The sequence below is a fragment of the Ostrea edulis genome, chromosome 8 (assembly GCF_947568905.1).
Source record: "Ostrea edulis chromosome 8, xbOstEdul1.1, whole genome shotgun sequence".
Lineage (NCBI taxonomy): Eukaryota > Metazoa > Mollusca > Bivalvia > Ostreida > Ostreidae > Ostrea > Ostrea edulis.
In genome coordinates, this window is record NC_079171.1 from 16549568 (window position 1) to 16571978 (window position 22411).

The 22411-nt window shown below is 38.4% G+C and overlaps 1 protein-coding gene across 3 annotated transcripts in view; it reads left to right on the forward strand.

Moving 5' to 3' along the window:
- The window catches only part of LOC125660989 (adenomatous polyposis coli protein-like), a 64784-nt gene extending 53705 nt beyond the window's left edge, over window positions 1–11079 (forward strand). For all 3 annotated transcript variants that reach the window (XM_048892810.2, XM_048892811.2, XM_056147032.1), the window contains 2 exons: window positions 28–245; window positions 516–11079. In XM_048892810.2, coding sequence (XP_048748767.2) covers window positions 28–245; window positions 516–9554 — 9257 coding nt within the window. In that variant the 3' untranslated portion in view covers window positions 9555–11079. The remainder of the gene's footprint in view (window positions 1–27; window positions 246–515) is intronic.
- Window positions 11080–22411: the final 11332 nt, after the last annotated feature.

Sequence of the window (22411 nt, forward strand, 5' to 3'; positions counted from 1 at the left end):
TCTGTAGTTTGATTTTTGTTTCAATAGGTGGTGTACAGGCAATAGCAGAATTGTTAGAGGTCGATCACAGAATACACTACACAGAGGTGGAGCAATATAACATCACGATGAGGCGCTACGGCTGTATGGCTCTGACCAACCTGACATTTGGTGATGGCACAAACAAGGCACTGCTGTGTTCTATGAGGGGATTCATGGAGGCTCTGGTAGCTCAGCTGGAGTGTGAATGTGAGGACCTCAACCAGGTAATAGGCACCTCACAATCAAACTGTTTCAAAAGCCTCAGTTACACCTTGATATCTTAGAAAAGAAATCTTTAAACTTATGTAATTTGTTATTAAAGAATACATTTCACGTAAAATATGAAATAGCATATTCATACTTTATCAGCCTGAATGATTCTTTATTATCATTTTATGAAACACTACATTGTATACAGGTCTTTTAAAAAAGAAAATAAAAATAAGTTGCGGGTCTTTCACAACAGAGAGTGATGACTGATTTTGTTTTGACAGGTGGCTGCCAGTGTTCTTCGTAATCTTTCCTGGAAGGCTGATTTACAGAGTAAGAAGACACTCAGAGCTGTTGGGGCTGCCACAAAACTGATGGGAGCCGCCATGAAAGTCAAGAAAGAAGCAACTCTAAAAAGTATTCTTAGTGCTTTATGGAACTTATCAGCTCATGGCAGTGAAAATAAGGCAGAGATCTGTGCTGTAGGTGGTGCTCTTGAGTTTCTTGTTAGTACTCTCACCTACAAAAGTCCTTCAAAGACTACAGCAGTGATAGAAAATGGAGGTGGTGTGCTACGTAATATCTCTAGTCACATTACTGTGCGTGAAGACTACCGTCAGATTCTACGCAAACACGGCTGTTTGCAGATTCTTCTAAAACAACTGCGCTCACCAAGTTTAAACATTGTCAGTAATGCTTGTGGTACTCTTTGGAACTTATCCGCAAGATGTGCTGAAGATCAAAAGGCCCTGTTAGATATGGGAGCAGTTGGAATGCTGCGCAATCTTGTGAACTCAAAACATCAAATGATTTCTATGGGAAGTTCTGCTGCTTTAAAAAATCTGCTGACTGCTTGCAATATCAAAACAATGGGGATGGATAAAAAGAATTATTCAAACAGACCTTCCTTACATGTACGTAAACAAAAAGCTCTCACAGAGGAGATAGACCAGAGTTTGTCTGAAACCTGTGAAAATGTGGAAAGTCCACGGGACAGTCCAACAGAAAATGGACGATCAGATAAGGAGCAGACTCGTTTTCATTTCCCTGCTAATCCCAGTACTGCTCATAATGATGGAGAGATACAGAAACCTCAGAACAGAGGTAACAGCTTCCCAAAAAGTGTGAGTGGGGAGAACACACCAGTGTCAGACAGTCATCTAATGTCTTCTCAACGGGTAGCCCGCTCTGGAAGCCAAGACAGTGTGGGCAGCACTCACTCGGATATATCTCATGATAGAACTCGGTTCCACATGGCTATGAAGAAAGCCAAGAGCATGACAGACAGAAAGGGAGGAAGTCTGGACAGACAGCAGGGCAACATGATCCCTAGAGTCCACTCTGATGGCAGCTGTGAGGAGACTCAACAAGCCAGCAGCAGAATAATTCAAGTCATGAAGGAAGTAGCAAGGCATGCTGGGATTGACTCAGATTCTGGCTCCAAAGGAAGTTCTCAGTCACAGAACAGTACACCTAGAAAAAGTGAGCCTCCTTACCCCTACTCTCAGTCATTACTGGTAAGGAGTTACACTGGCCCTAGTTCAAGCAGCATTCAATATGGTGGACAGTTCAGGAAACTCCCTTACTCTAACAGCATGGACAGTGATCAACCAATTGACTACAGTTTGAATAAAGCTAACAAGCCACCAATACCTCCAAAGTTTGACAATTACGTAGGACAGACATATGAACCACACCTAAGTGCAGTCGGCATGCATCACTCCTATAGTGGACCACAGAAGACAGCTCAGAATTTATTCAGTATCTCACCTATTGTACAGCACAGCAACATGTATGCAGAGACGGATCTGGACTGTGAACAGCCAACAGACTACAGCCGCAGGTTTGCTGAGAGCCATGATGACAGTGATGGGGATCAACCTTATGATATGCGATATGAAGACAACTGTGCTGACTGTAAACTAGACATTGCAAGAAGAACCAATGAGAGACTTGAATTTTTACCTGGATACAATGACGACCAAGTGAAAACATTCTGCACAGAGGGAACTCCACGTAATTATCTGTCTACAGCCAACTCTCTGACAGATCTTAGTAAAGGAGAAAAGGAGGATGCCAGGAAAGAGCACACAGATGAAGAGGAGGAGGAAGAAGAGGAGGAAGATTATCAATATGAAGAGGAGTCTGGGTCCTTAGAAAAAGGAAGTGGGAGTCAGAGTACTAATCAAAATACTGGTACCACTGTCATTGCCAGCTACCATGTCGCCACCAAAAACCTCCAGCAAGTGGCATCCAATAAGTCACCAAATCAGGATGAAAACATCAGTCGTTCTTTTCATGCCCCAAATGAAAATGACAACTCGCCAGACCAAGTTAAAACATATTGTGATGAGGGAACTCCCATCTGTTTTTCCAGAGTGAGTTCTCTCAGTAGTCTTCATAGTAGTGAAGCACAAGACAGACAGGTGGAGTCTAACCGATCGACTTTACGAAACACGAGAGGGCTACACAGCATAGATGAAAATGACAGTGCTAAAACTCCTCCAAGAGATGTGAAAATAGTGAGCTCTATCATGGCTCCGCCAAAGTGCACACTTAACTCTGGACGTCAAAAGCTTGTAAGTGAATCTGATTCACAAGGACCGGATTGTGCTGAAAAAGAACATAAAACGGTGACATTTAATGATGACCACCAAGTTCAGGAAACACCTCTGATGTTTTCCCGCTGCAGTTCCTTGGGATCTTTGAGCAGTTTCGATGCACATTCTGTGCACAGCTCCGTGATCAGTGATTACAGTCGCCGAGCAAGTGAGGTGGTTTCTCCTAGTGAATTGCCAGACTCTCCTAGTGAAACCATGCCACCTAGTCCCTCAAAGAGCCCAGACCTGGAGCTGCAACATAGAGCAAACAATCCTCAAAAATTTGATAGCTTCATTGACGGGACGCCAAAAACTGTTCTCTTTCGTCCTGTGGCAAGTAAACTATCCAGTGAACATGTGAAAATGCCTAACATAGAAATGGCTTCTACCATCAGTCGTGATGAGGCTCCAGTTGTTTATGCAGATGAAGGGACTCCCCCTCATATGTCAGAAACTAATAGTGTCCTTAGCACTCTAACCATTGATGATGCAAGCAAAACAAAAACAACAGATACAATCCAGTCAGAGAAACCTGCCACGAGTTCCAGTCGAAAATCTGTGGAGGAGGTAGACGACAAAGACAATTCTCATTCAGAGGTCTCGTTAGATGAAGAGGACATATTGAAAGAGTGTATTAGGACAGCCATGCCACGTAAACCCAGGCGCAGTTCATCAGACAACACCCTGAAGAAGAAGTCAGTCAACAATACTGACAATCAGAAGAACAAAATGTCTCAGTCGATAGAGGGAATGAAGCAAGCTCCTAAACCAAAATTAGGTTCTAGTCATCACTCCTCTGTCAATGAAATGATGACAAAGAACTCGGGTGATATCGCCTTACAAAGTCAATCACAGATACATGTTGGTGTTGCCAATCAATTTTCCAAGTCAATGTCAAATGACAAAAGTGTTGTTGAATCATGTGCAGACAGTGTCAAAGCCTTTGCAGAGGAGGATGTTCCATTCTGTGAGAAAATGAAAAGGTCTGTGAAACCAGAACCACAGGTAAAGGGTTCCTACCAAGTGAATACAATGGATGACAATCTAGACTCTGTTACTTCCTATGCAAGTGAAGACCAACCTACAGTGAAACCAAATCAAACACCAAAACACTATAAAAAGGTCCAAGAAATTCTCAATGGGAACTTAGATGTGTTAGAGTCTCATGATGACTGTGTCAAGTTGTATGCAGATGAGGGCACTCCTTGTCCAGGGTCAGCAGCCATGTCCCTCCAACACAATCAAAGTAAACCTCATATTCTGCAGAATGCAGTGAGATTCAATCCTGCTTTACTTTCACAGGTGGATTACTTGTTTGATGACGAGGAGGCCCCAAAATCATATGCAATGGAGGACACTCCATACAACTTATCTGAACCAACCTCTCCGAAAAATACAGTGAAGAAAGTACCACCTCCTATACCCCAAAAACCAGTTCGACCTACAAATGTACCAGAATTTAACCCTTCACTGTTGTCACGGGTACAACAGGATGTTCCTGATGATGATGCTCCAACGTCTTATGCTGTGGAGGACACACCATACAACATGTCAAAACCCAGTTCTCCTACCCCCAAAGTAAGGATAAGTAGCCCACCAAGTACAGAGTCAGACCATCCTTTGTGCCTTGTCAATCCGGAACTTAAGATACATGTAGAAGACCCTTCTACATACTGTGAGGACACAGTGAAAACATATGCTACAGAAGATACTCCTATCAGCTACTCATATGCAACTTCTCTCAGTGATTTAAGTATCATAACAGGCATATCAGAACCAATCAAAGAGGAAGAGCAAGAGACAGAGAAACCAGACCCTCAGGAAAATGCTAAAGTGGAGGAGGCAGATGGAGAGGGGGAAGTGGAGGAGAAAGATAAAGACGAGTCAGCTGACCTGAATGACACAAAGTCCGAATCTTCTTGCAGTGACGGAAGTGAAGACCTTCTGTCTGACCTCATTCAGTCTGCAATGCCAAAAGGGAGGACTTCACCCAAAGCCAGGGTCTCAAGAAAACTTGATATGGACCGTGCTGCTGAGGGAGCCGAGTCCAAATTCCAACCACAGCGTACCTCTAGTGTGGTGACAGTACCCACTCCAGCACAGTATGCTTCACAGAATGGTCAAATCAAGACTTCAAGTGATTTAGATATTTCCAATGATTTGCCCTCAAGAATAGAGTCCGTAAACACAAATGAAGTAAGGTCTGCTGAAACACAACGGAATCATAGTGTGACAGCTGGAGATGACTCGGTGTTTTATCATACAAATGATTCTATGGATTCTGTGAAGGTTTACAATTTAGAGGGAACTCCAACAACATTCTCTAGAAATGACTCCCTGAGCTCCTTGAGCATCACTGGTAATGACAGCGATGTGAAACAAAGTGGAAAATCAGAAGGATCTGATTCTGCGAAGAAAATGCCTCCACCAACACACATTCTAAAACCAGACAAATGTAATTCTGAGATAGTTCTTCAGAGAGAAGTGGAAGGGCAATCAAGTGATGAAGTTTCTTCTGCCTGTGTACAGCATGATAATAAAGACAACTCAGATGATGATGATGATGATGACCCTAATGATGAGGCACTTCTGGAAGCTTGCATGAACTTGGCATTACCAAAGAGTAAATCTTCAACATTTGCAGAAAAACAAAAATCATCTTCATCCAAACCACTCAAATCAAACCCAGCTATGACTGGTTCTAAGAGTTTTAATTCTTCATTACTCTCCTCAGAAAAATCAAGGAAGTCAGTTTCAACCAAGAAGACAACTGAAAATCATAAACATAGAATAAACAAAAGCAGCTCAGCAGTGGAGGGCTATATGAATCTCAGTACTGGGAGTGTAACTTCACATCACTCACGGACAGCAGAATGGCAGGCACAGCAGAACCTCAACATGTCTGATGACTTCATCTTTGCTAAGCCTTCCTCAAACTACAGAAGAGTTCGTCCTCATCAAGGGTCTTGGAGAAGATCCAGGTCACAGGATAGTGATGGATTTCTAAAGCAACAGAAAGAAAACACAAACATGGAGCTGGCACAGAGTATGGGAAGTTCTAGGATACACAACAGGGGATCAGCTCAGTCTATTCCAAGCTATGTTGATGTGTATGTTGACAACAGATTCATTGAAGATCATCATGCTTACAACCATCACAAAGTCCATCATGAAAACCAGCATGGGTTACAACGCTATTCAGGCCAAAATGAACACAGCCGTGCAAGACATAACACTAACATGGAACAACATAAACGAAGTCACAGTGAGAGTAGAGAGAAATCGGGAAGGGAGCAGCATAATCAAGCCATGTATGAGTCACAAATCAAAAGAAGACATCACAGTGAGCATGACAACCCGGAAAAGTTTCTGGCAATTGATGTTCATCAAGCGCCAGCTTCTCAAAATGAAGTGGATAGCTTAAACAGATCAATTTACCAAATGGAGCTCAACAATGAAGCTATTACATTCGGCACAGGAATAGACAACCTAGGGTTTGGTATAGGAGGCAGTCAGGATTACATGAATGAAGAAGACAAACTAGACAGTGCTGATGTGACATTGAGAGCTACAAGCGGAAATAATACCATGACAAATGATTCCATCAATCAGAATGACTCTGTGATCCACTATGATAAAGAAACCTTATCTCCAGAGGATGAACATGCATTACATCTAGATGCTAGTGCTGTTGTTACAGAGATACAGAGCAAAAGAATGATGGGTAGTGGAGTAGATGAGGATATGTTTATTGAACATGAAACCCTTTCTTTGGTGTCAGGAGGATACATGTCAGATACTCCTTCTGATGCCTCCATTACATGGTCAGCCCATTCAGAAAACTACTCAGAATTTACCATGGAGGATGTAGCCTCTAACGGACCAAGGGTAGTGAAACCATCCAACAGAGGCACACTGACTTCAGATGACAGTAAGGCCATTAGAGGAAAGAGAAAGCCCCTATACAGTCGCTCAAACTCTTCATCATCTCAGAAATCTGATGCATCAACCCGCATGATGAAGCCAACTACAGCTAATGTAAGACTGTCACAAGGTGGTAGAGGTGGTTCTGTCATTGCTGGGGCCACAAGAAGGGCTCCACAAACCAAGACTCACCCCCAGGCTAGCAGCACCCCAACTAAAACTTCCCCACTAAAATCAAAGATACAAAAACCCTCTCCAACGCAAGGAAAGACTGGTGCTAGAGTTCCTAATACAAAGGAGAGTCCATCCCGCCTACCTCTAGCATCAAATAGGAAAAATACAGCTGATAGACCTAAACCTCCAATCAAACAGGGCACCTTCACAAAGGAAGCATCAACTGTCAAAGTACCTATCATTGATGATACTCTGAATGAGAGCTGCCAACCTGCAAGTCGTGAGGCAGTGAAAAATAAAACAAACAAACAAGTTAATGCCTCGGGATTAGATAGCAGTCAAGGGAGTGGATCATGGAAGAAAGCATTGGGTTCCTATAATTTTGCCATAGATAATTCTGCTGATGAAAAGAAAGAGAATTTAACACCCAACAAAAGACCTGGTAGTGTCACAAACCTAAATACTAAGAAGTCTGGAAGTGGTGGTAATCTATCTGCTACAAAAGCAAAGCCAGGCAATTCTCCTGCAAGCAAAAGCACAGTAAAAACGACCAGCCGAGTGAACAGCACTAGTAACCTAAAAAAGACATTCAGTGGAACATCACTTACTAAGTCAGGAAGTGGTGCCTCGTTAAATAAGGCAGGCAGTGGAAGCACTCTGAATAAGTCGGGCAGCGGTCAACTTCTGAACAAATCAGGAAGTGCCATACATAAGCTGACAGGAAGTGACCGTGTTCTAAACAGAGGTGGATCTAATCCAAATCTTGGACGTCTAAACAGCAGCAAACCCGACTTGAAAAAATCAGACAGTAATGCAAGTCTTCGCAATAATTCACGCCCCTCTACTCCTGTAGGGAGGAGAACTTCAGCTGGGTCAGTTCAAGGAAGAAAGTCCGATGGAAATACAAGCAAATCTGGAATACCAACAGAAAAGAAAGTGGGTGTGGCTTCTGGCACCAAAAAGCAGGTGGGAAGTAAAATTGCTGGACTTTGGAAAAAAGATGATTCTAATGAGATAACACCTCGTTCATCTGCTTCAAAATTACCTGTGTCAACCACTCCTTCCAGGCAAAGAAATATGTCAACACCTGGATCAAAGAAGTCTTCCAATGTATCTCTACAATCATTAAATAAATCCATGAATTCAGCTGAAATTTTGAATGAAGGAATAAGCAGAAGCTCCACCTATGACAAAATCAACTCAACTATGGATTCTAGCCAGCTACCGTCTCTTGATAATGAAAGTGTTACAGAAAATGTGACAATAGAACTTTCAAAGTCTAGTGTTGTTCTTGGTGATGAAATTAAAGGTGATTATGTGGAACTAAGAATCCTCCAAGGTTCTGAGTCAGACTGTGACATGAACAAGAGCATAGTGATAAGAAGTCCTGACAAGAATAAAACTGATTCAGACTCAGTAACAAGTCCATCAGCAGTTTCCGTAAAAAGCCAGTCATCAGATGAATTTGATTTGAAGTCATTAGAGAAAAGAATTGATTCAAGCACCTGGAAGAAGAAAAAATCAGACTTGGGCTCAGCAAACCTTCCAAATGCTGATGATACCAGTAAATCTTTAGAAGCTGTCAAGGCCCTATTAGATGCCTCTTTGGCGAGTGAATCTTCGAACATGACTTTATCATCCTCTTTCTACAATACCTCCAACATACAGGGAAGCTACCTCAGCCAGGGAAGTAGGACTGTGAATGGAGCTGCCTGGCACCGCTACAAGCAAGAGTCCTTTGCAAGTGTAGTTCACAGTGAAGATGAGGGAGACAGCATATGGGTTCGCCGAGATCCAGAGTCCTCAAAGTCAGAGCCAGAACTCAATAAGCACTCGCTGAATTCAAAGAAAGACAGGAAAGAGAAAGCAGATAACAGAAGTTTTTTGCCTATCAAAGCCATGAAAAGTATGTTCGGCTCATCTAAGAAGGACAAAACATCGAAATCTGGATCAAAGTTATCACTGAGCTCTTCCAAAGAAAGCTTACAGAGTAATAAAATAAACATGAATGAAATAGTCAAAGTTGTGGAGAAAGAACGTGAAAAAGATAAAGAAAGGGAGAAAAAAGAAAAAGCCAAACAAAGAGAAAAATTGAAAGAAAGCATTGCTCTGGAGAAAGCCAAAGCTAAGGAAATGGCAAAACTTGAAAAAGAAAAGTCAAAGAATGATAAAGAAAAAGCAAAGTTGGAAAAGGAAAAAGCAAAGGCTGAAAAAGAAAAGATTAGAAACAGTAAAAAGAGTGATTCCAGAAAAAGCTCAGTTGCTGATGAGAGCTCTGTATCACAAGACATTGATAAGAACAAGAAATCGCAGGATGTGTTTGGGTCTGTAAATCATAAAGCAAGTCCTCCTCAGGCTGCACTGGTTCAGCCATTCAACTATACTCCAATGAAGCTGTCGGAGAACTCGGCAACAGAGACAGCGGACCAAAGTTTCAGCAAACAACAAAACCCAACAACAAGCTCTGTGGTAAGCAGTACACCCACTGGTACAAACACACCCATGACCAAGACTGAGATGTTGCTGGCCAGAAGGAGAATGAATAGTCTGAACAAGACGGAGGGGGAGGAGTCTAGAGAGGAGGACGTCAACAAAAAGACGGGATGTATGGTCACCACTGTGTAATAGCTCTCACTGCTGATATTCATACCTTGTTTCTAATAGATTTTATACATTGTCAATCATAGGTTGTTTCAAAGATAGAAGGGATTGATTTATAAAAGCGTTCAAATTTTTATTCATAAATATCGGGCATTTATTTTCACATGATGTAATATTTATTTTTCATTGATCAGTTTTTCGCTGCCAGTTTTCAGTGTCTGATATCACTTGATGACATCATTATCAAAATGACATTTCATTGAAACGATATATTACTTTCTTACTTAAGGCCGACCATAGTGAATTCTATGTTTTGCATAGGTTACTTTTTTCTAAAGCTACATGTAGAATGTGAAAGGCAGTAAGAAGACAAACAGATAAATATATATTCAATATGTATCTAATTATTAGACAAAGAAAATCTAGAATTAGCTTTGTTAATGTTAAGCAAACCTTCAAAAGAAAGATTAGTCCATACTTTAAATATATTTTTGCCAACGTCCTAAAAACAAGAAACCTATATGCGCAGTAAAGATGAGGAACATAAGATTTATTTGGGTCGACTTGACAAGACTTCACAAACACTGAAGTTAAATTGTTTCAAAGTTATTATCATATTTAATCATTCTTATGCACAGTAACTGTTGAGATTGATAGAATTATGTACAAATCTCATGTGTGTGCAATAACGGGGGGGATCAGTGGCAGCTTTCATGTTACGCTACTTAAACAATGCAGTGACAGTTTTCAAGTTGTGATAATTCGTGTTATTTCGTAGAATTTGCCAGTAGTTTGTCATTTAACTCGTGTAGTATCTACATGTATATTACATTGGTAATGTATCATTTCAACATTCCTTCATTCCTTGCTCTTGGCTGGACACAGAGGAAGGGGACACAATCAAATTGTATGTTTATACTTGTACATTTTTACCCAGTAATCTGAGCAAGAAAATTTACTTTTACTCCAGAGATATATCACCGGAAACTATTGGTTAAGTTAGCATTTGCCTTTATGTTAAGATGCATATCGTAGACGTGTAATACTTTATAACATTTTTTTTTTATTGTGCTTAATGCAGTTTTTGATGCAGTTTTATTTACATGGTGCTATGTGCTGAAACTAAAGATGTTTTGTTCTTTTCTATGCTGTGCAGTATCAGTGTTGTGCTCATGGGTTTTTTCCCTGACTTTGTGAGTCTGTTTACATAAATAATTTCTTGGAAATGATTAGATATTGAAAATTTCAGTATTAGACATTTTATTTCTGATTGTATAGAGCATTAAAAATCTGTACATGTTTTTTTTTCAGAAATGAATACTTGAGAAGGTAATCTCAGTAAGTCAGTGGTCAGGCATGTAGCATTCCTCATTACATTTAGTGTCAGTCATGATGCAGAGATGCAATCTGTCCAGTTTTACAAAATGACTGCATCTGTATGTGTGTCTGTCTGAAAAATTGATTGTCTAACGCATTATCGTGTGTACATATCTCATTATTTCTTACATCATATTGCTCTTCTAAATTGAAATAAAAATATCGTAACGGAGCCTTTGATTCCTTGTTGTTTAACGTCCTCTCGAGAATCTTTCTCTCACATGGAGACGTCACCATTGCCAGTGAAGAGCTGTAAAATTTAGGCCTATGCTTAGCGCGTACGGCCGGGGGGGGGGGGGGGGGGATCTTAATGGTGCCACACCTGCTGTAACACAGACTCCTCAATTTTTGCAGTGTTTAATACTCTGATGTTGTATTGCGGACGCTTGAACGGGTTTGTGTGTTTATGAGGATTTGTTAGGGCTCAGTCGTATTTCTATCCGTCCACCAGCAATCCCTATGACACACAATCACTTGGTTTCTTAGAGAAGATTTTCTTACTTTTTATACGCCCGTCTTAAGACGGGACGTATTATGGTATGGCGTTCATGTCCGTCCGTCTGTTAGCTTTTTCGTGTCCGACCCGTAACTTAAATACTACAAGGCCTAAAATCATCAAACTTTGTCTGTAGATACATCTTGGGTAGAAGGTGTGTCGCACATTAAAACCAGGTCACTGTGACTTTTCATTAAGAAGATATCTGTCTGTCCGTCCGTCTGTTAGCTTTTTCGTGTCCGACCCGTAACTTAAAAACTACAAGGCCTAGAATCATCAAACTTTGTCTGTAGATACATCTTGGGTAGAAGGTGTGTCGCACATTAAAACCAGGTCACTGACTTTTCATTAAGAAGATATCCGTCTGTCCGTCCGTCTGTTAGCTTTTTCGTGTCCGACCTGTAACTTAAATACTACAAGGCCTAGAATCATCAAACTTTGTCTGTAGATACATCTTGGGTAGAAGGTGTGTCGCACATTAAAACCAGGTCACTGTGACTTTTCATTAAGAAGATATGGCCATATATGGCAAAAACTTGTCCGGCTCATAACTTGAAAACTATTAGACCTAGAATCACCAAAATTGGTCAACTAATGCATCTTAGGTAGAAGGTGTGTCGCATCCTACTTTTAGGTCACTGTGACATTTAATTAAGGTGATATAAAAAAAATGTTTTAATGGGTACAATCTATACTGTTAACAATATGTGACGGGCGTATCATGTGCCGTGGCGGTGCACTTTATTAAATACTAAGATACGGCAGAGTCGGTTTTGTTCTTAAGGAGTTGTGGGACTTGGATATTCTAGGTCACTCATATGACAGATCTGTGTCCGTCATCGTGCTTTAAAAATGTGAGAAATGTAGAGCACAGAGCCCATGAAGTAAAGGTCCTGACTCCAGGGCGGGGGAAAAGCAGAAAATGATGTATCAAAATTGTGAATTTCATAACCCCAAGTTCTGATTAGGGTGGGTCCAAAATAGTCATATGCTGTTATTGTAGGATATTCATTTATGTAGAGTGTATCATCAGTATGGACAAGGATATACATGTATTCAGTCTGACTAAAGCCAGCCCCTACTAATTCACTTCGGGGCTGGCTTTAGTCAGACTGTAAGGTATTCAATGTATAACGACCATATTTCATATCTAGTAAAGTAGATGATGGGATTTTTGTAATCATGGTATCATTTTGAAGGGTTCATTTGATCAAATAACAAGATGTGTTTGTGAAACATAAATGCCCCCGATAATGGCCAATTCCGAAGATGGCCAAGGTCACAAGGGCAAATATCTTGGTACCAGTAGATAGATCTTGTCAAAAGAAATGCTCATGTACAATATGAAAGCTCTAATATTTACCATTTAGAAGTTATGACCAATGTAAAAAAAAAAAAATTAAAAGTAGGTCAAAAGGTTCAATACCAACGGAAAGGTCTTGTAACAAGGAATAATCATGTAAAATATCAAAGCTCTATCTCTTACTGTTCAAAAGTTATTAGCAAGGTTAAAGTTTTCAAAAAGTAGGTCAAATTCCAAGGTCAAAGGGTCAAAAATGTTGGTACCCACGGAAAGGTCTTGTCACAAGGAATACTCATGTAAAATATCAAAGCTCTCACTTACTGTTCAAAAGTTATTAGCAAGGTTAAAGTTTTTAAAAAGTAGGTCAAACTCCAAGGTCACGTCACAGGGTAAAAAATGCTGGTACCCACGGAAAGGTCTTGTCACAAGGAATACTCATGTGAAATATCAAAGCTCTATTACTTATTGTTCAAAAGTTATTAGCAAAGTTAAAGTTTCTGACAGAATGACAGACAGGACAAAAACAATATGCCCCCTGATCTTCGATCTCGGGGGCATAAAAATAACCCACAGTAGGAATTTTCAAAATTTTGTTCGCTGCTTGATGTATCTCCTCTAGAAGTTTACATTGTAGTCTGTGGGATTGATTGTATCTTGCTTAACGCTCGAGAATTTTTTTTTCTCATATGGAGACGTCACCAAGACCGGTGAAGGGCTGCAAAATTTAGGCCAATGCTAGGCGCTTACGGTCATTTAGCGTGCCACACTTACTGTAACACGGGATATCCGTTTTTAAGGTCATCTCCGAGGAACCGTGACATTCACACCTGATGCCGAGCGTTTGGCGATGGAACTGTCACTACCTGTTTTAATATGTTTTATTAAAATATTTTCAACAGAAATTATAGTTTCATACAATTCTCATGGTAAGAAGTTATGTAAATTTTCTCTTTTAATCTTTTAAGATTAATCACTTACTGCACACATTTTTAGACAATTAGATTTTTCTTATTTTACTATGGGCAGATAACTTAAAAAATGTCTCGAGTTTTAGCAAAAAGGTAAGTTTCTAGTTATAATCATTTACCAATCGTGAATTTCATCTACTTCACTTTCATTATTTAAAAAACATTTTAAAGTTGTTCATTATCCATTGAATACCTTAATTAAGTGTCAAAGTAGGTCAGAGGTCAATTTCAAGGTCTTCTCACAAGAAATGCACATGCTAAATATTATCCATACGTCAAGTGCCCGTGCTTGAGATTACTGACGATTTCCATATAGACCATGGGCTAGTAAAGATAATGGGGACCCCCCCCCCCCCCCCCTAGGGATTTTTGCAAACAAGTATTTTTTTAAATTACATGGTCCCTAGATTATAAATCAGGTTGTTTGACATTTCTACGTGGGGGTGTTTACGAGTTTTGGGGCAAAAAACATGAAATTTGTAAACATGATAGCCAAAAACTGGAAAAACTCTTCAGATCCGATATAGATGTCATCGACATTTGCAAACAAGTATTTTTTTGAACGAATATAACCCTTTGTTTATATATAAAGTTGTTTGACATAAATATGCGAGGAAATTTACGAGTTTTGGGGCTAAAACATGATTTTTTCTTTACAAATCGACGAAGAATAGAAAAATCCTTCATATCCTATATATATAGATGACATGAACATTTGAAAACAATTATTTTCTGAACGTCTGTAACCCTTTAACTATAAATCAGATTGTTAACAATGAGACCTTTCAGATTTTGGGGCAAAAACCAAAAATTTGTAAAAAATAATAGCCGAAAACTGGAAAAAACTCTTCACATCCGATGTCATTGACATTTACAAAAAGGTATTATGTAAACTTATGGTAACTTATGATTGACAAGATGTTTGACATAAATAATTGGGGACGTTTACGACTTCTGGGGCTAAAACATGATTTTTTTCTTTAAAAATCGCCGAAAAATGGAAAAGTTCTTCAGATCATTTATAAATAATATGGACCTTTGAAAACAATTATTTTTTGAAAGTATATAACCCTTGAATTGTGAAAAAGATTGCTTGACCTTAATGCAAGGGGACCTTTTCAAGTTTTGGGGCAAACTCATGAAATTTGTAATTAAAGAACATGTATTGTTTCAAAATGAAAAATACAAACATACGGAAGCCGATAGGTGCCAGGGTATAGAATTAATATTTATTTAACTGGCGGCCACCACTTATTATCTGGCGGCCGCCAGTTATTTTATCTGGCGGCCGCCACTTAATTTATATATGGCGGCTGCCAATTGCAAAAACAATGTAATTCGTATCGCTGAGTGATTATTTTGGAAAGATGTAGAATAGTACGCAAACACGCAGCATCGTTTTTCAAAGTGCATAGGGAAAGTCGGAGGAGAAATTGTCTTCTACAATTGTTGACAAGCAGAAAAGGAACCTAAAATGTCTCTTTTGTCCAAACCTCGTACTCCTAAATCGGAGGGAGGGGACTCCGTTCATCCTTCAATTGATCAGTTCATTCATTATTACATTTTTACCATTCATTACTACCACCCAAAGAGTGGGGTGGGGGCCAATCCGCCAATTAATCTTATTTCACATGTGAAAATAACTTAGTTTGCATGTGAAAATAATAGAAATTGAACGTTGTCAAAAAAATGGAGAGTCAGCCCCGTGGTTCTACGTATTCAACAGTACAATCGAAAAACAATAAATTAATGCTCTTAATTGTATATATATATATATATATATATATATATATATATATATATATATATATATATATACATATTACTAAGCATAGGGCATGGATTGCACCCCTTTCATTTTGAGAGAGAGATAGAGAAGAGAGAGGAATTGAATAACTGGTGACAACCATATAAATGATTTAAATTGAATGGCGGCCGCCATATAAATTAAGTGGTGGCCGCCAGTTAATTTATCTGGCGGCCGCCAGTTAATTTATATGGCGGCCGCCAGATAATAAGTGGCGGCCGCCAGATAATAAGTGGCGGCCGCCAGTTAAATTAAGTGGCGGCCGCCACATAAATTAAGTGGCGGCCGCCAGATAAATTAAGTGGCGGCCGCCAGTTAATTTATATGGCGGCCGCCAGTTAATAAGTGGCGGCCGCCAGATAATAAGTGGCGGCCGCCAGTTAAATTAAGTGGCGGCAGCCACATAAATTAAGTGGCGGTCGCCAGTTAAATAAATATTAATTATATACCCTGGCACCTATCGGCTTCCGTACGCCAAACGCTCGGCATCAGGTGTGAATGTCATGAGTCCTCGGAGATGACCTTAAAAACGGATGTCCCGTGTCGCAGTAGGTGTGGCACGCTAAAGAACCCTCACTGCTCAATGGCCGTAAGCGCCAATAGAAGCCCTTCACCGGTCTTGGTGACGTCTCCATATGAGTGAAAAATTCTTGAGAGGGACGTTAAGCAAGATACAATCAATCAATCTACAGTGGCATAACATATTTGATAGTGTATTTAACTTAGTACCGTACTTCTCGTCAGATGGTGCATAGTCATTTTAAACATGAGGTGCTTAGGTAATATCCATTTGCCATCCTATGTCCTGAGAGTACGATTTGGGAAACCTTTTTGCCATTGAAAATAAGATGGGTTGTCTGATACGACTTGAGAGAGACATGCAATGAGATATTATATACACATGTATTCAGAGATGATGGAGAGGTGGCCATGGTAAGTTATTGCATGGCAATTTTGTGGCAGTCAGAAATCTGCCTTTTGATTATCATAGCAGATACTTTGACTTGAAAGGGCTAACGCATATGCAGACTCAATTCAGTAGTAAGTTCGCCTTTGGAGTTTTCCGAAATTCAATTTTGCTACCAAATTTTGTTTGTGTTTTTATTTAGGTTTCAAGTTTTTGTAATCACTGTTATATGAATCGGGATAAATGACAAGTATCTCTCTCTCTCTCTGAGCTTTGTCATACTTTCAACCACATAATTCTACAAGATATTTATCTCCATATATTCGGATAAAGTCAAATGCCTTTCCATGTTGCTCAAGAATTATATCAATTTAAAATCAGACTACAATGTAAACTCGTAAATGCCCTCGCATAGTTATTATATATCTATCAAATAATAATATATTTTTGAAACATAGTTTTGAGTACTACAATAACAAATATTTTACATTTTGAACATAAGTATCTAAATCAATAACGTATATTCACTGCCAAAATTACACTGGATTTCTTTCAAACGTGTGTAGAATATAAATCCTTCTTTCAAGAGCTACCGTATGTGTTTTCTAATTCTACGAATATTCTATCGGAATCAGAACATTTCCTTCATTTTCAGAGTCAAAAATTCTCAGCCATTTTTGAACTATTTAATTCACTTTGGATGTTGCGTCCTACAGCACCATCTCTCCGGCGTTGCTTTCTGTTGTTGGTCCATGCACTCTAAACCCATATTTTACTTACTGCATTACTCAACACTTTTTAGCTCACCTGGCCCCAGGATCATGTAACAAACTCAGACTGAAGTCAAAATTTCAATCACCTGTAAAATATTCATTACTTTTGAACTGAAACTCTTAATTTGCAGACACTAGAACTTCAATGAAACAATATTAAATAGCAATTTTATTTTGGAATGATTGACTTCTCAATCATTTCAGCACAATATTCAGATTTTGACTTAAGCTTAAGATGTTTCATGATCCTGGGGCCAGAGCTGAAAGCTCATATGAGCTTTTCTGATCACCTGTTGTCCGTCGTCTGTCCGTCTGTAAACTTTTTACATTTTCGACTTCTCCTCCAGAACCACTCGACCAATTATAAAGAAACTTGCCCAAAAGCATCCTTGAGTGACGGGCTTTCAAGTGTGTTCAAATGAAGGGTCATGTCCCCTTATAATGGGAGATAATCACAAAAATGCAAATATAGGGCGGGGTCATTTAAAAATCTTCTTCTGAAGAACCACTGGGCCAGGAGAGCTGAAATTTACATGAAAGTTTCCTGACATAGTGCAGATTCAATTTTGTAAAAATCCCCCCCCTCCGGGGAGTTAATTGGGGCCACAATAGGGATCAAGGTTTTACATGTGAATATATAGGAAAAATCTTTAAATATGAGCAAAGGTGACTCAGGTGAGCGATGTGGCCCATGAACCTCTTGTTTAAAATGTATAGATTATGTGGCGATGGTATATTGCTTAATAATGTCCTCTAGCGCCGACTCTTGTTGCTTCTTGTTCTATTTCTCTGTACATAAATTTACTTAATTAAGACATATAAATATATTTGTCAGTACTTTTGTATATATTATGTACCTTATATATCATATTTGAGCACAATTCCGCACAGCTTTGTCCATCACAACATATTAAACTTAAGCCATATTCATCACTTAAACTCTCAATGTTATAAACTTATAGAATTCATAACAAGCAAAAATTCATACCATATTTTATGTTATAGAATTTGAACAAGAATTCTGTGAAATCATAAGTGTTGTATGCCATATGCCCCATGAGGCCCTAATTTGGAATTAAATAAAGAATTATATTCTATTTCCTGCGTTAAGATGTATGCTACACCAGAGAAATTTCATATGGATGAAAAGTGGAGGATGTATACAACAATATTTTGAATTGAAAACTTTCCAATTTTTACTTTATTTAGTCAGAAAATGCAGTTTTAATAGAAAACAATCGGGGGAAAAAAAAATTGAAACCCCTGATGGATTCGAACCTGCGACCTACATCTCAGACATCGACGTTCTAACTTACTGAGCTACTCACCTAGGCAATTATAATTTTAATGAATAGACTAATATTGCTGATGTTTATATTTTCTTAAAAGGAAGTCAGCCATTATGACGATGTAGATCGTACCTCCTTAAATCGGATTTTAAAATGCCTAAAGTCGTGTTGCAAGATGCTATGGATCTTCGCTCGTTTCAACAGTCTAGCCGTAAACATATTAAAATAACATGTGAACTTTTTTTTATTATTATTATCAGGGACCTATATAGAATCTACTAACATATTTTTATTTATTTATTTTTTTGCTCGGAAGTTTTAATCTCTTTCAAATTGTAAAATAAAATGTAAGTTTTTGGAGAGAAAATTCAGTAGAAACATGTCTCCACTACGTGTCCCCACTAACAACTTATAGATCTGTGTCTACAAGGCATGGCAAGTGCAACTCTGACGCCTTTAATGATCCGTGCCTTAAATAAACTAGTTCTTAAAGGAAGGCGAACTAGCTAAAGAAATGTTACCGGAAGTTGTGCAAGTACTCCTTTATAAAACATGTGTAAACCCTGTTCCGGCCTTTTTACTAGAGACAGCCTATAGAAGCAGAAATGCCTGTAAGTGTTGCACATTTGATGAAGGATATCTATTGTATTATAGCATTGACATGCCATAGATATCAACGAAATGAATACGGATGGTTTATTTTAGCTTTAAGGATGTTTTGTATACAAAAGGTTGACGGAGAACCTTGAAATATTGATTTCGAAGCGAAAGGGGGGTGACCTACATTTTGGTGTTAAAGATTGTAACTTTCGAATTTGATGGAAACAAGTGTTAGCGGTGATGGTGGTTACATTGATTCTTTTAAAGTCAATTCTTAAACGTAAAATTGTTTGAATATTCTAAAGATTAGCAGTTTTAAACTGCGCAACTGTATATAACCACGTGGGGGCCACAGTAAACAAATATGGCGGCACAAACCACGTGTAGCGGCGCTGTCATTATGAAGGTTTTACGGAGCGTATATTAGAATGATATAATTCTGCCTCCAATCACACATCACAACCTCATCTGCTAGTCATTTTTGAAATTAACGATAATAAATAATGGCTCTGAGTTGGCGAAAGTCTGTATGCAAGTATCTGTCGAGTGGGGATGGGGGATAACAATGGTAATAGGATGGTTTGTGAAAGCACTTTTATTTCAGTCCGGATTTTTCTGATGCTGAAATTTAGTACAGGGTATGTGAAATGTGGATTCTAATCCTAACCTGTGGTAACCCGAGTCATTTGCTTTCTTTTATCACAAATCAATTGCACTAGCATTTCACAGACAAATTCATGCTGGATTGTTTTTTCTTTGTTGGGTTGCCATGTAGCACATGCTAGCAAGTTTTTTAAGTGCAAATACAAGTTGGTGACAGGCAACTCTGATTGCATGAAAATTTAATCTGTTAGCAGAAGCTGACTATGGTGATACTTGTTATAATCTGTTATAGCAGAAGCTGACTATGATGATATTTTGTTATTCATCTTTCGGGTCTGAAATTGATTCTGAAGTTAAACAAACACTGATGTCAGCTTTATATACAGGTTTGATTTAGGTCCCTCACTTTCAGCAGAATGCTGGGGATATTAATATGATCTGGGGAGGAGCGAATTGTATGTCATTACCTTCGTATCGTGTATTGTGATGCTAATTAAATAAGCAATGATCACTGATTCAAACATGTTGTTTGTGTATGTATTTGATATGACGGAAATTAGGCAGTGTATCGAATGATTTACTTATAAAATGTTAAATAAAGAAAAAAGATTGTCACCAACCCCATGTGGACATGTTCCTACTTGGGGGGGGGGGGGGGGGGGGGGGGGGGGGGGAATGTTACTGGAAACGCACATACTATATATATATTTTTTTTTTTTTACCTCATTCATATGTATAAAATGTATTTAAACAAAAGACCTGCTTATCAGTTGTAAATCGGGGGCTCTCTGAATAAATAGGTGTCCAATTGGGGTGGAAAGCAAGCAGCAGAGAGAAGCTGCATGCTCCACATCAGAAGGAAGATCGCTTCAATATGAATAGTTTATCCCAAATCAATTACACTAGCATTTTACAAACGGACAAGATCACATCGGAATTTAAGGGAACTGATATATTCATGTCCCATTAATCGGAGATTAGGTGACATTTGTGGAGCATTTGATCTTTTTTGTGTCTGTCTTCAAATATCATATTTTACATGTGTTATTAACAATTTCTTTTGACAAGATGTTCCTTTCTGGTACCAAAATTTATGACCTTGGGATTTTGACCCACTTTTTAAATTTTTTTATCCTAGGCCATACCAGTTGATAAGGGCTTTTATATTTCACATGTGTATTTCTTGTGAAGACCTTTCTTTGGGTACCTTAATTGATTTGGCTGGCATACAGGGGCATGTGTTTCACATTTTATTTCATTTTTTGAAAGACAAAAGATGGAAAGTTTGTGATAGGTAACCCTGATAGCATGGGAAACTATTAATACGTTGGCTGACTATGATGATATTTGTTATACACATCTTTCGGGTCTGAATACTGATTCTGAAGTTAAACAAACACTGATGTCAGCTTTATATACATGAGTACATTCTTATCAGTTTTGTACACGAATTACTCTAAAAGAAAAAAAACCCACTGCTACCAGTCCAGTGATTTTTCAAGACACATTTTCGGTTTGAATATCAGCCCTTTCCCCTCCCAAAAATTACCAATTTCCCCCAAATTTAACTTGCACTTTTCCGAATAATAAATACTGGCGAAAAACGTATTTGTTATTAAATAAGTTCAATGTGAATAATTTATGTTATTGTACGACATGACAAAGACGGCATCAATTCTAGGTGATATAGACAGAATAGTCGAAAATTTTAAGAGCTTAAATAAAAAAGTTAATTATGTAAAATAAAAGAGGAATGACATCAATTTGTTTCCAATTTCTTGTTTGATATGATATTTTAGCATGTTTACAATAATGTCTAGGTTTTCCCGATTTGATTAAAATGTTGACAATTTTTCCCCAATTCGAAAGCCTTTTGAAAAATGCTGAAAAATCACTAGTCTGCAGCAAAATTGCTATTGCTATCTCTGTTCTAAAAATCAGTCTGCACAGAATCGCCTTCTTGCACATGTCAAATTCAAAACAGTACAGGAGTTGTCATCAAACATTGATATCCACAGTCTGCCTGGCAAGTGAGTTTTAAGATTTATTTATCTGAATGTGATTTTGAGTAGGCCAAATATGATTAGATAGAAAATAGGAAAAAATAAAATTAATTGTTCAAGAATGATGCAACCCAGCAATGTTTTGAAATCGGACTTCTTATGATTTTACAAAGCCACGTATTTGTTTACACTCATATTTTTAATGGATATATCTGAGAGACTGTTCTGAAAATTTTTGATTTATTTAGCTTTAGTAAGAATTGGATTATTATGGTAATTAAATTTTGAATCCTTAGATAAAAGTTCGCCTCGTTATGAATCTTTTCTAGAGATCATCTACTAGTACATTATTAAATTAAAGGAAATATTTCAAGTATGATCTGTTAAAGACTACATATCCTGGAGATGGATTAGGTGACATCCTAAGTAGAAATTGTAACCAACATGAATATCATTGATATTTTTGTTTTGTTTCTGACTAATTCAATAAAGAACATTATTTTGTGCTTTTAAAATCAATAGAAAGTTGTGGTTTCGTCATGGACATTTGGACAACTGTTAATATTAGTCAATCTGTGTACACCAATATTGTAACTAATCAACTATCATTAAAGGCCAGCAACACACTGCATACTGGGATTTTCAGTGTTACTTGGGAGGCAGTTGATTTTTGAAATGTTGATCCTCCTGATGAAAGAGATTGACTTAGAAGATAATGAACTGATCAATCTTGTAATCATGATTTTTTTTGTTTT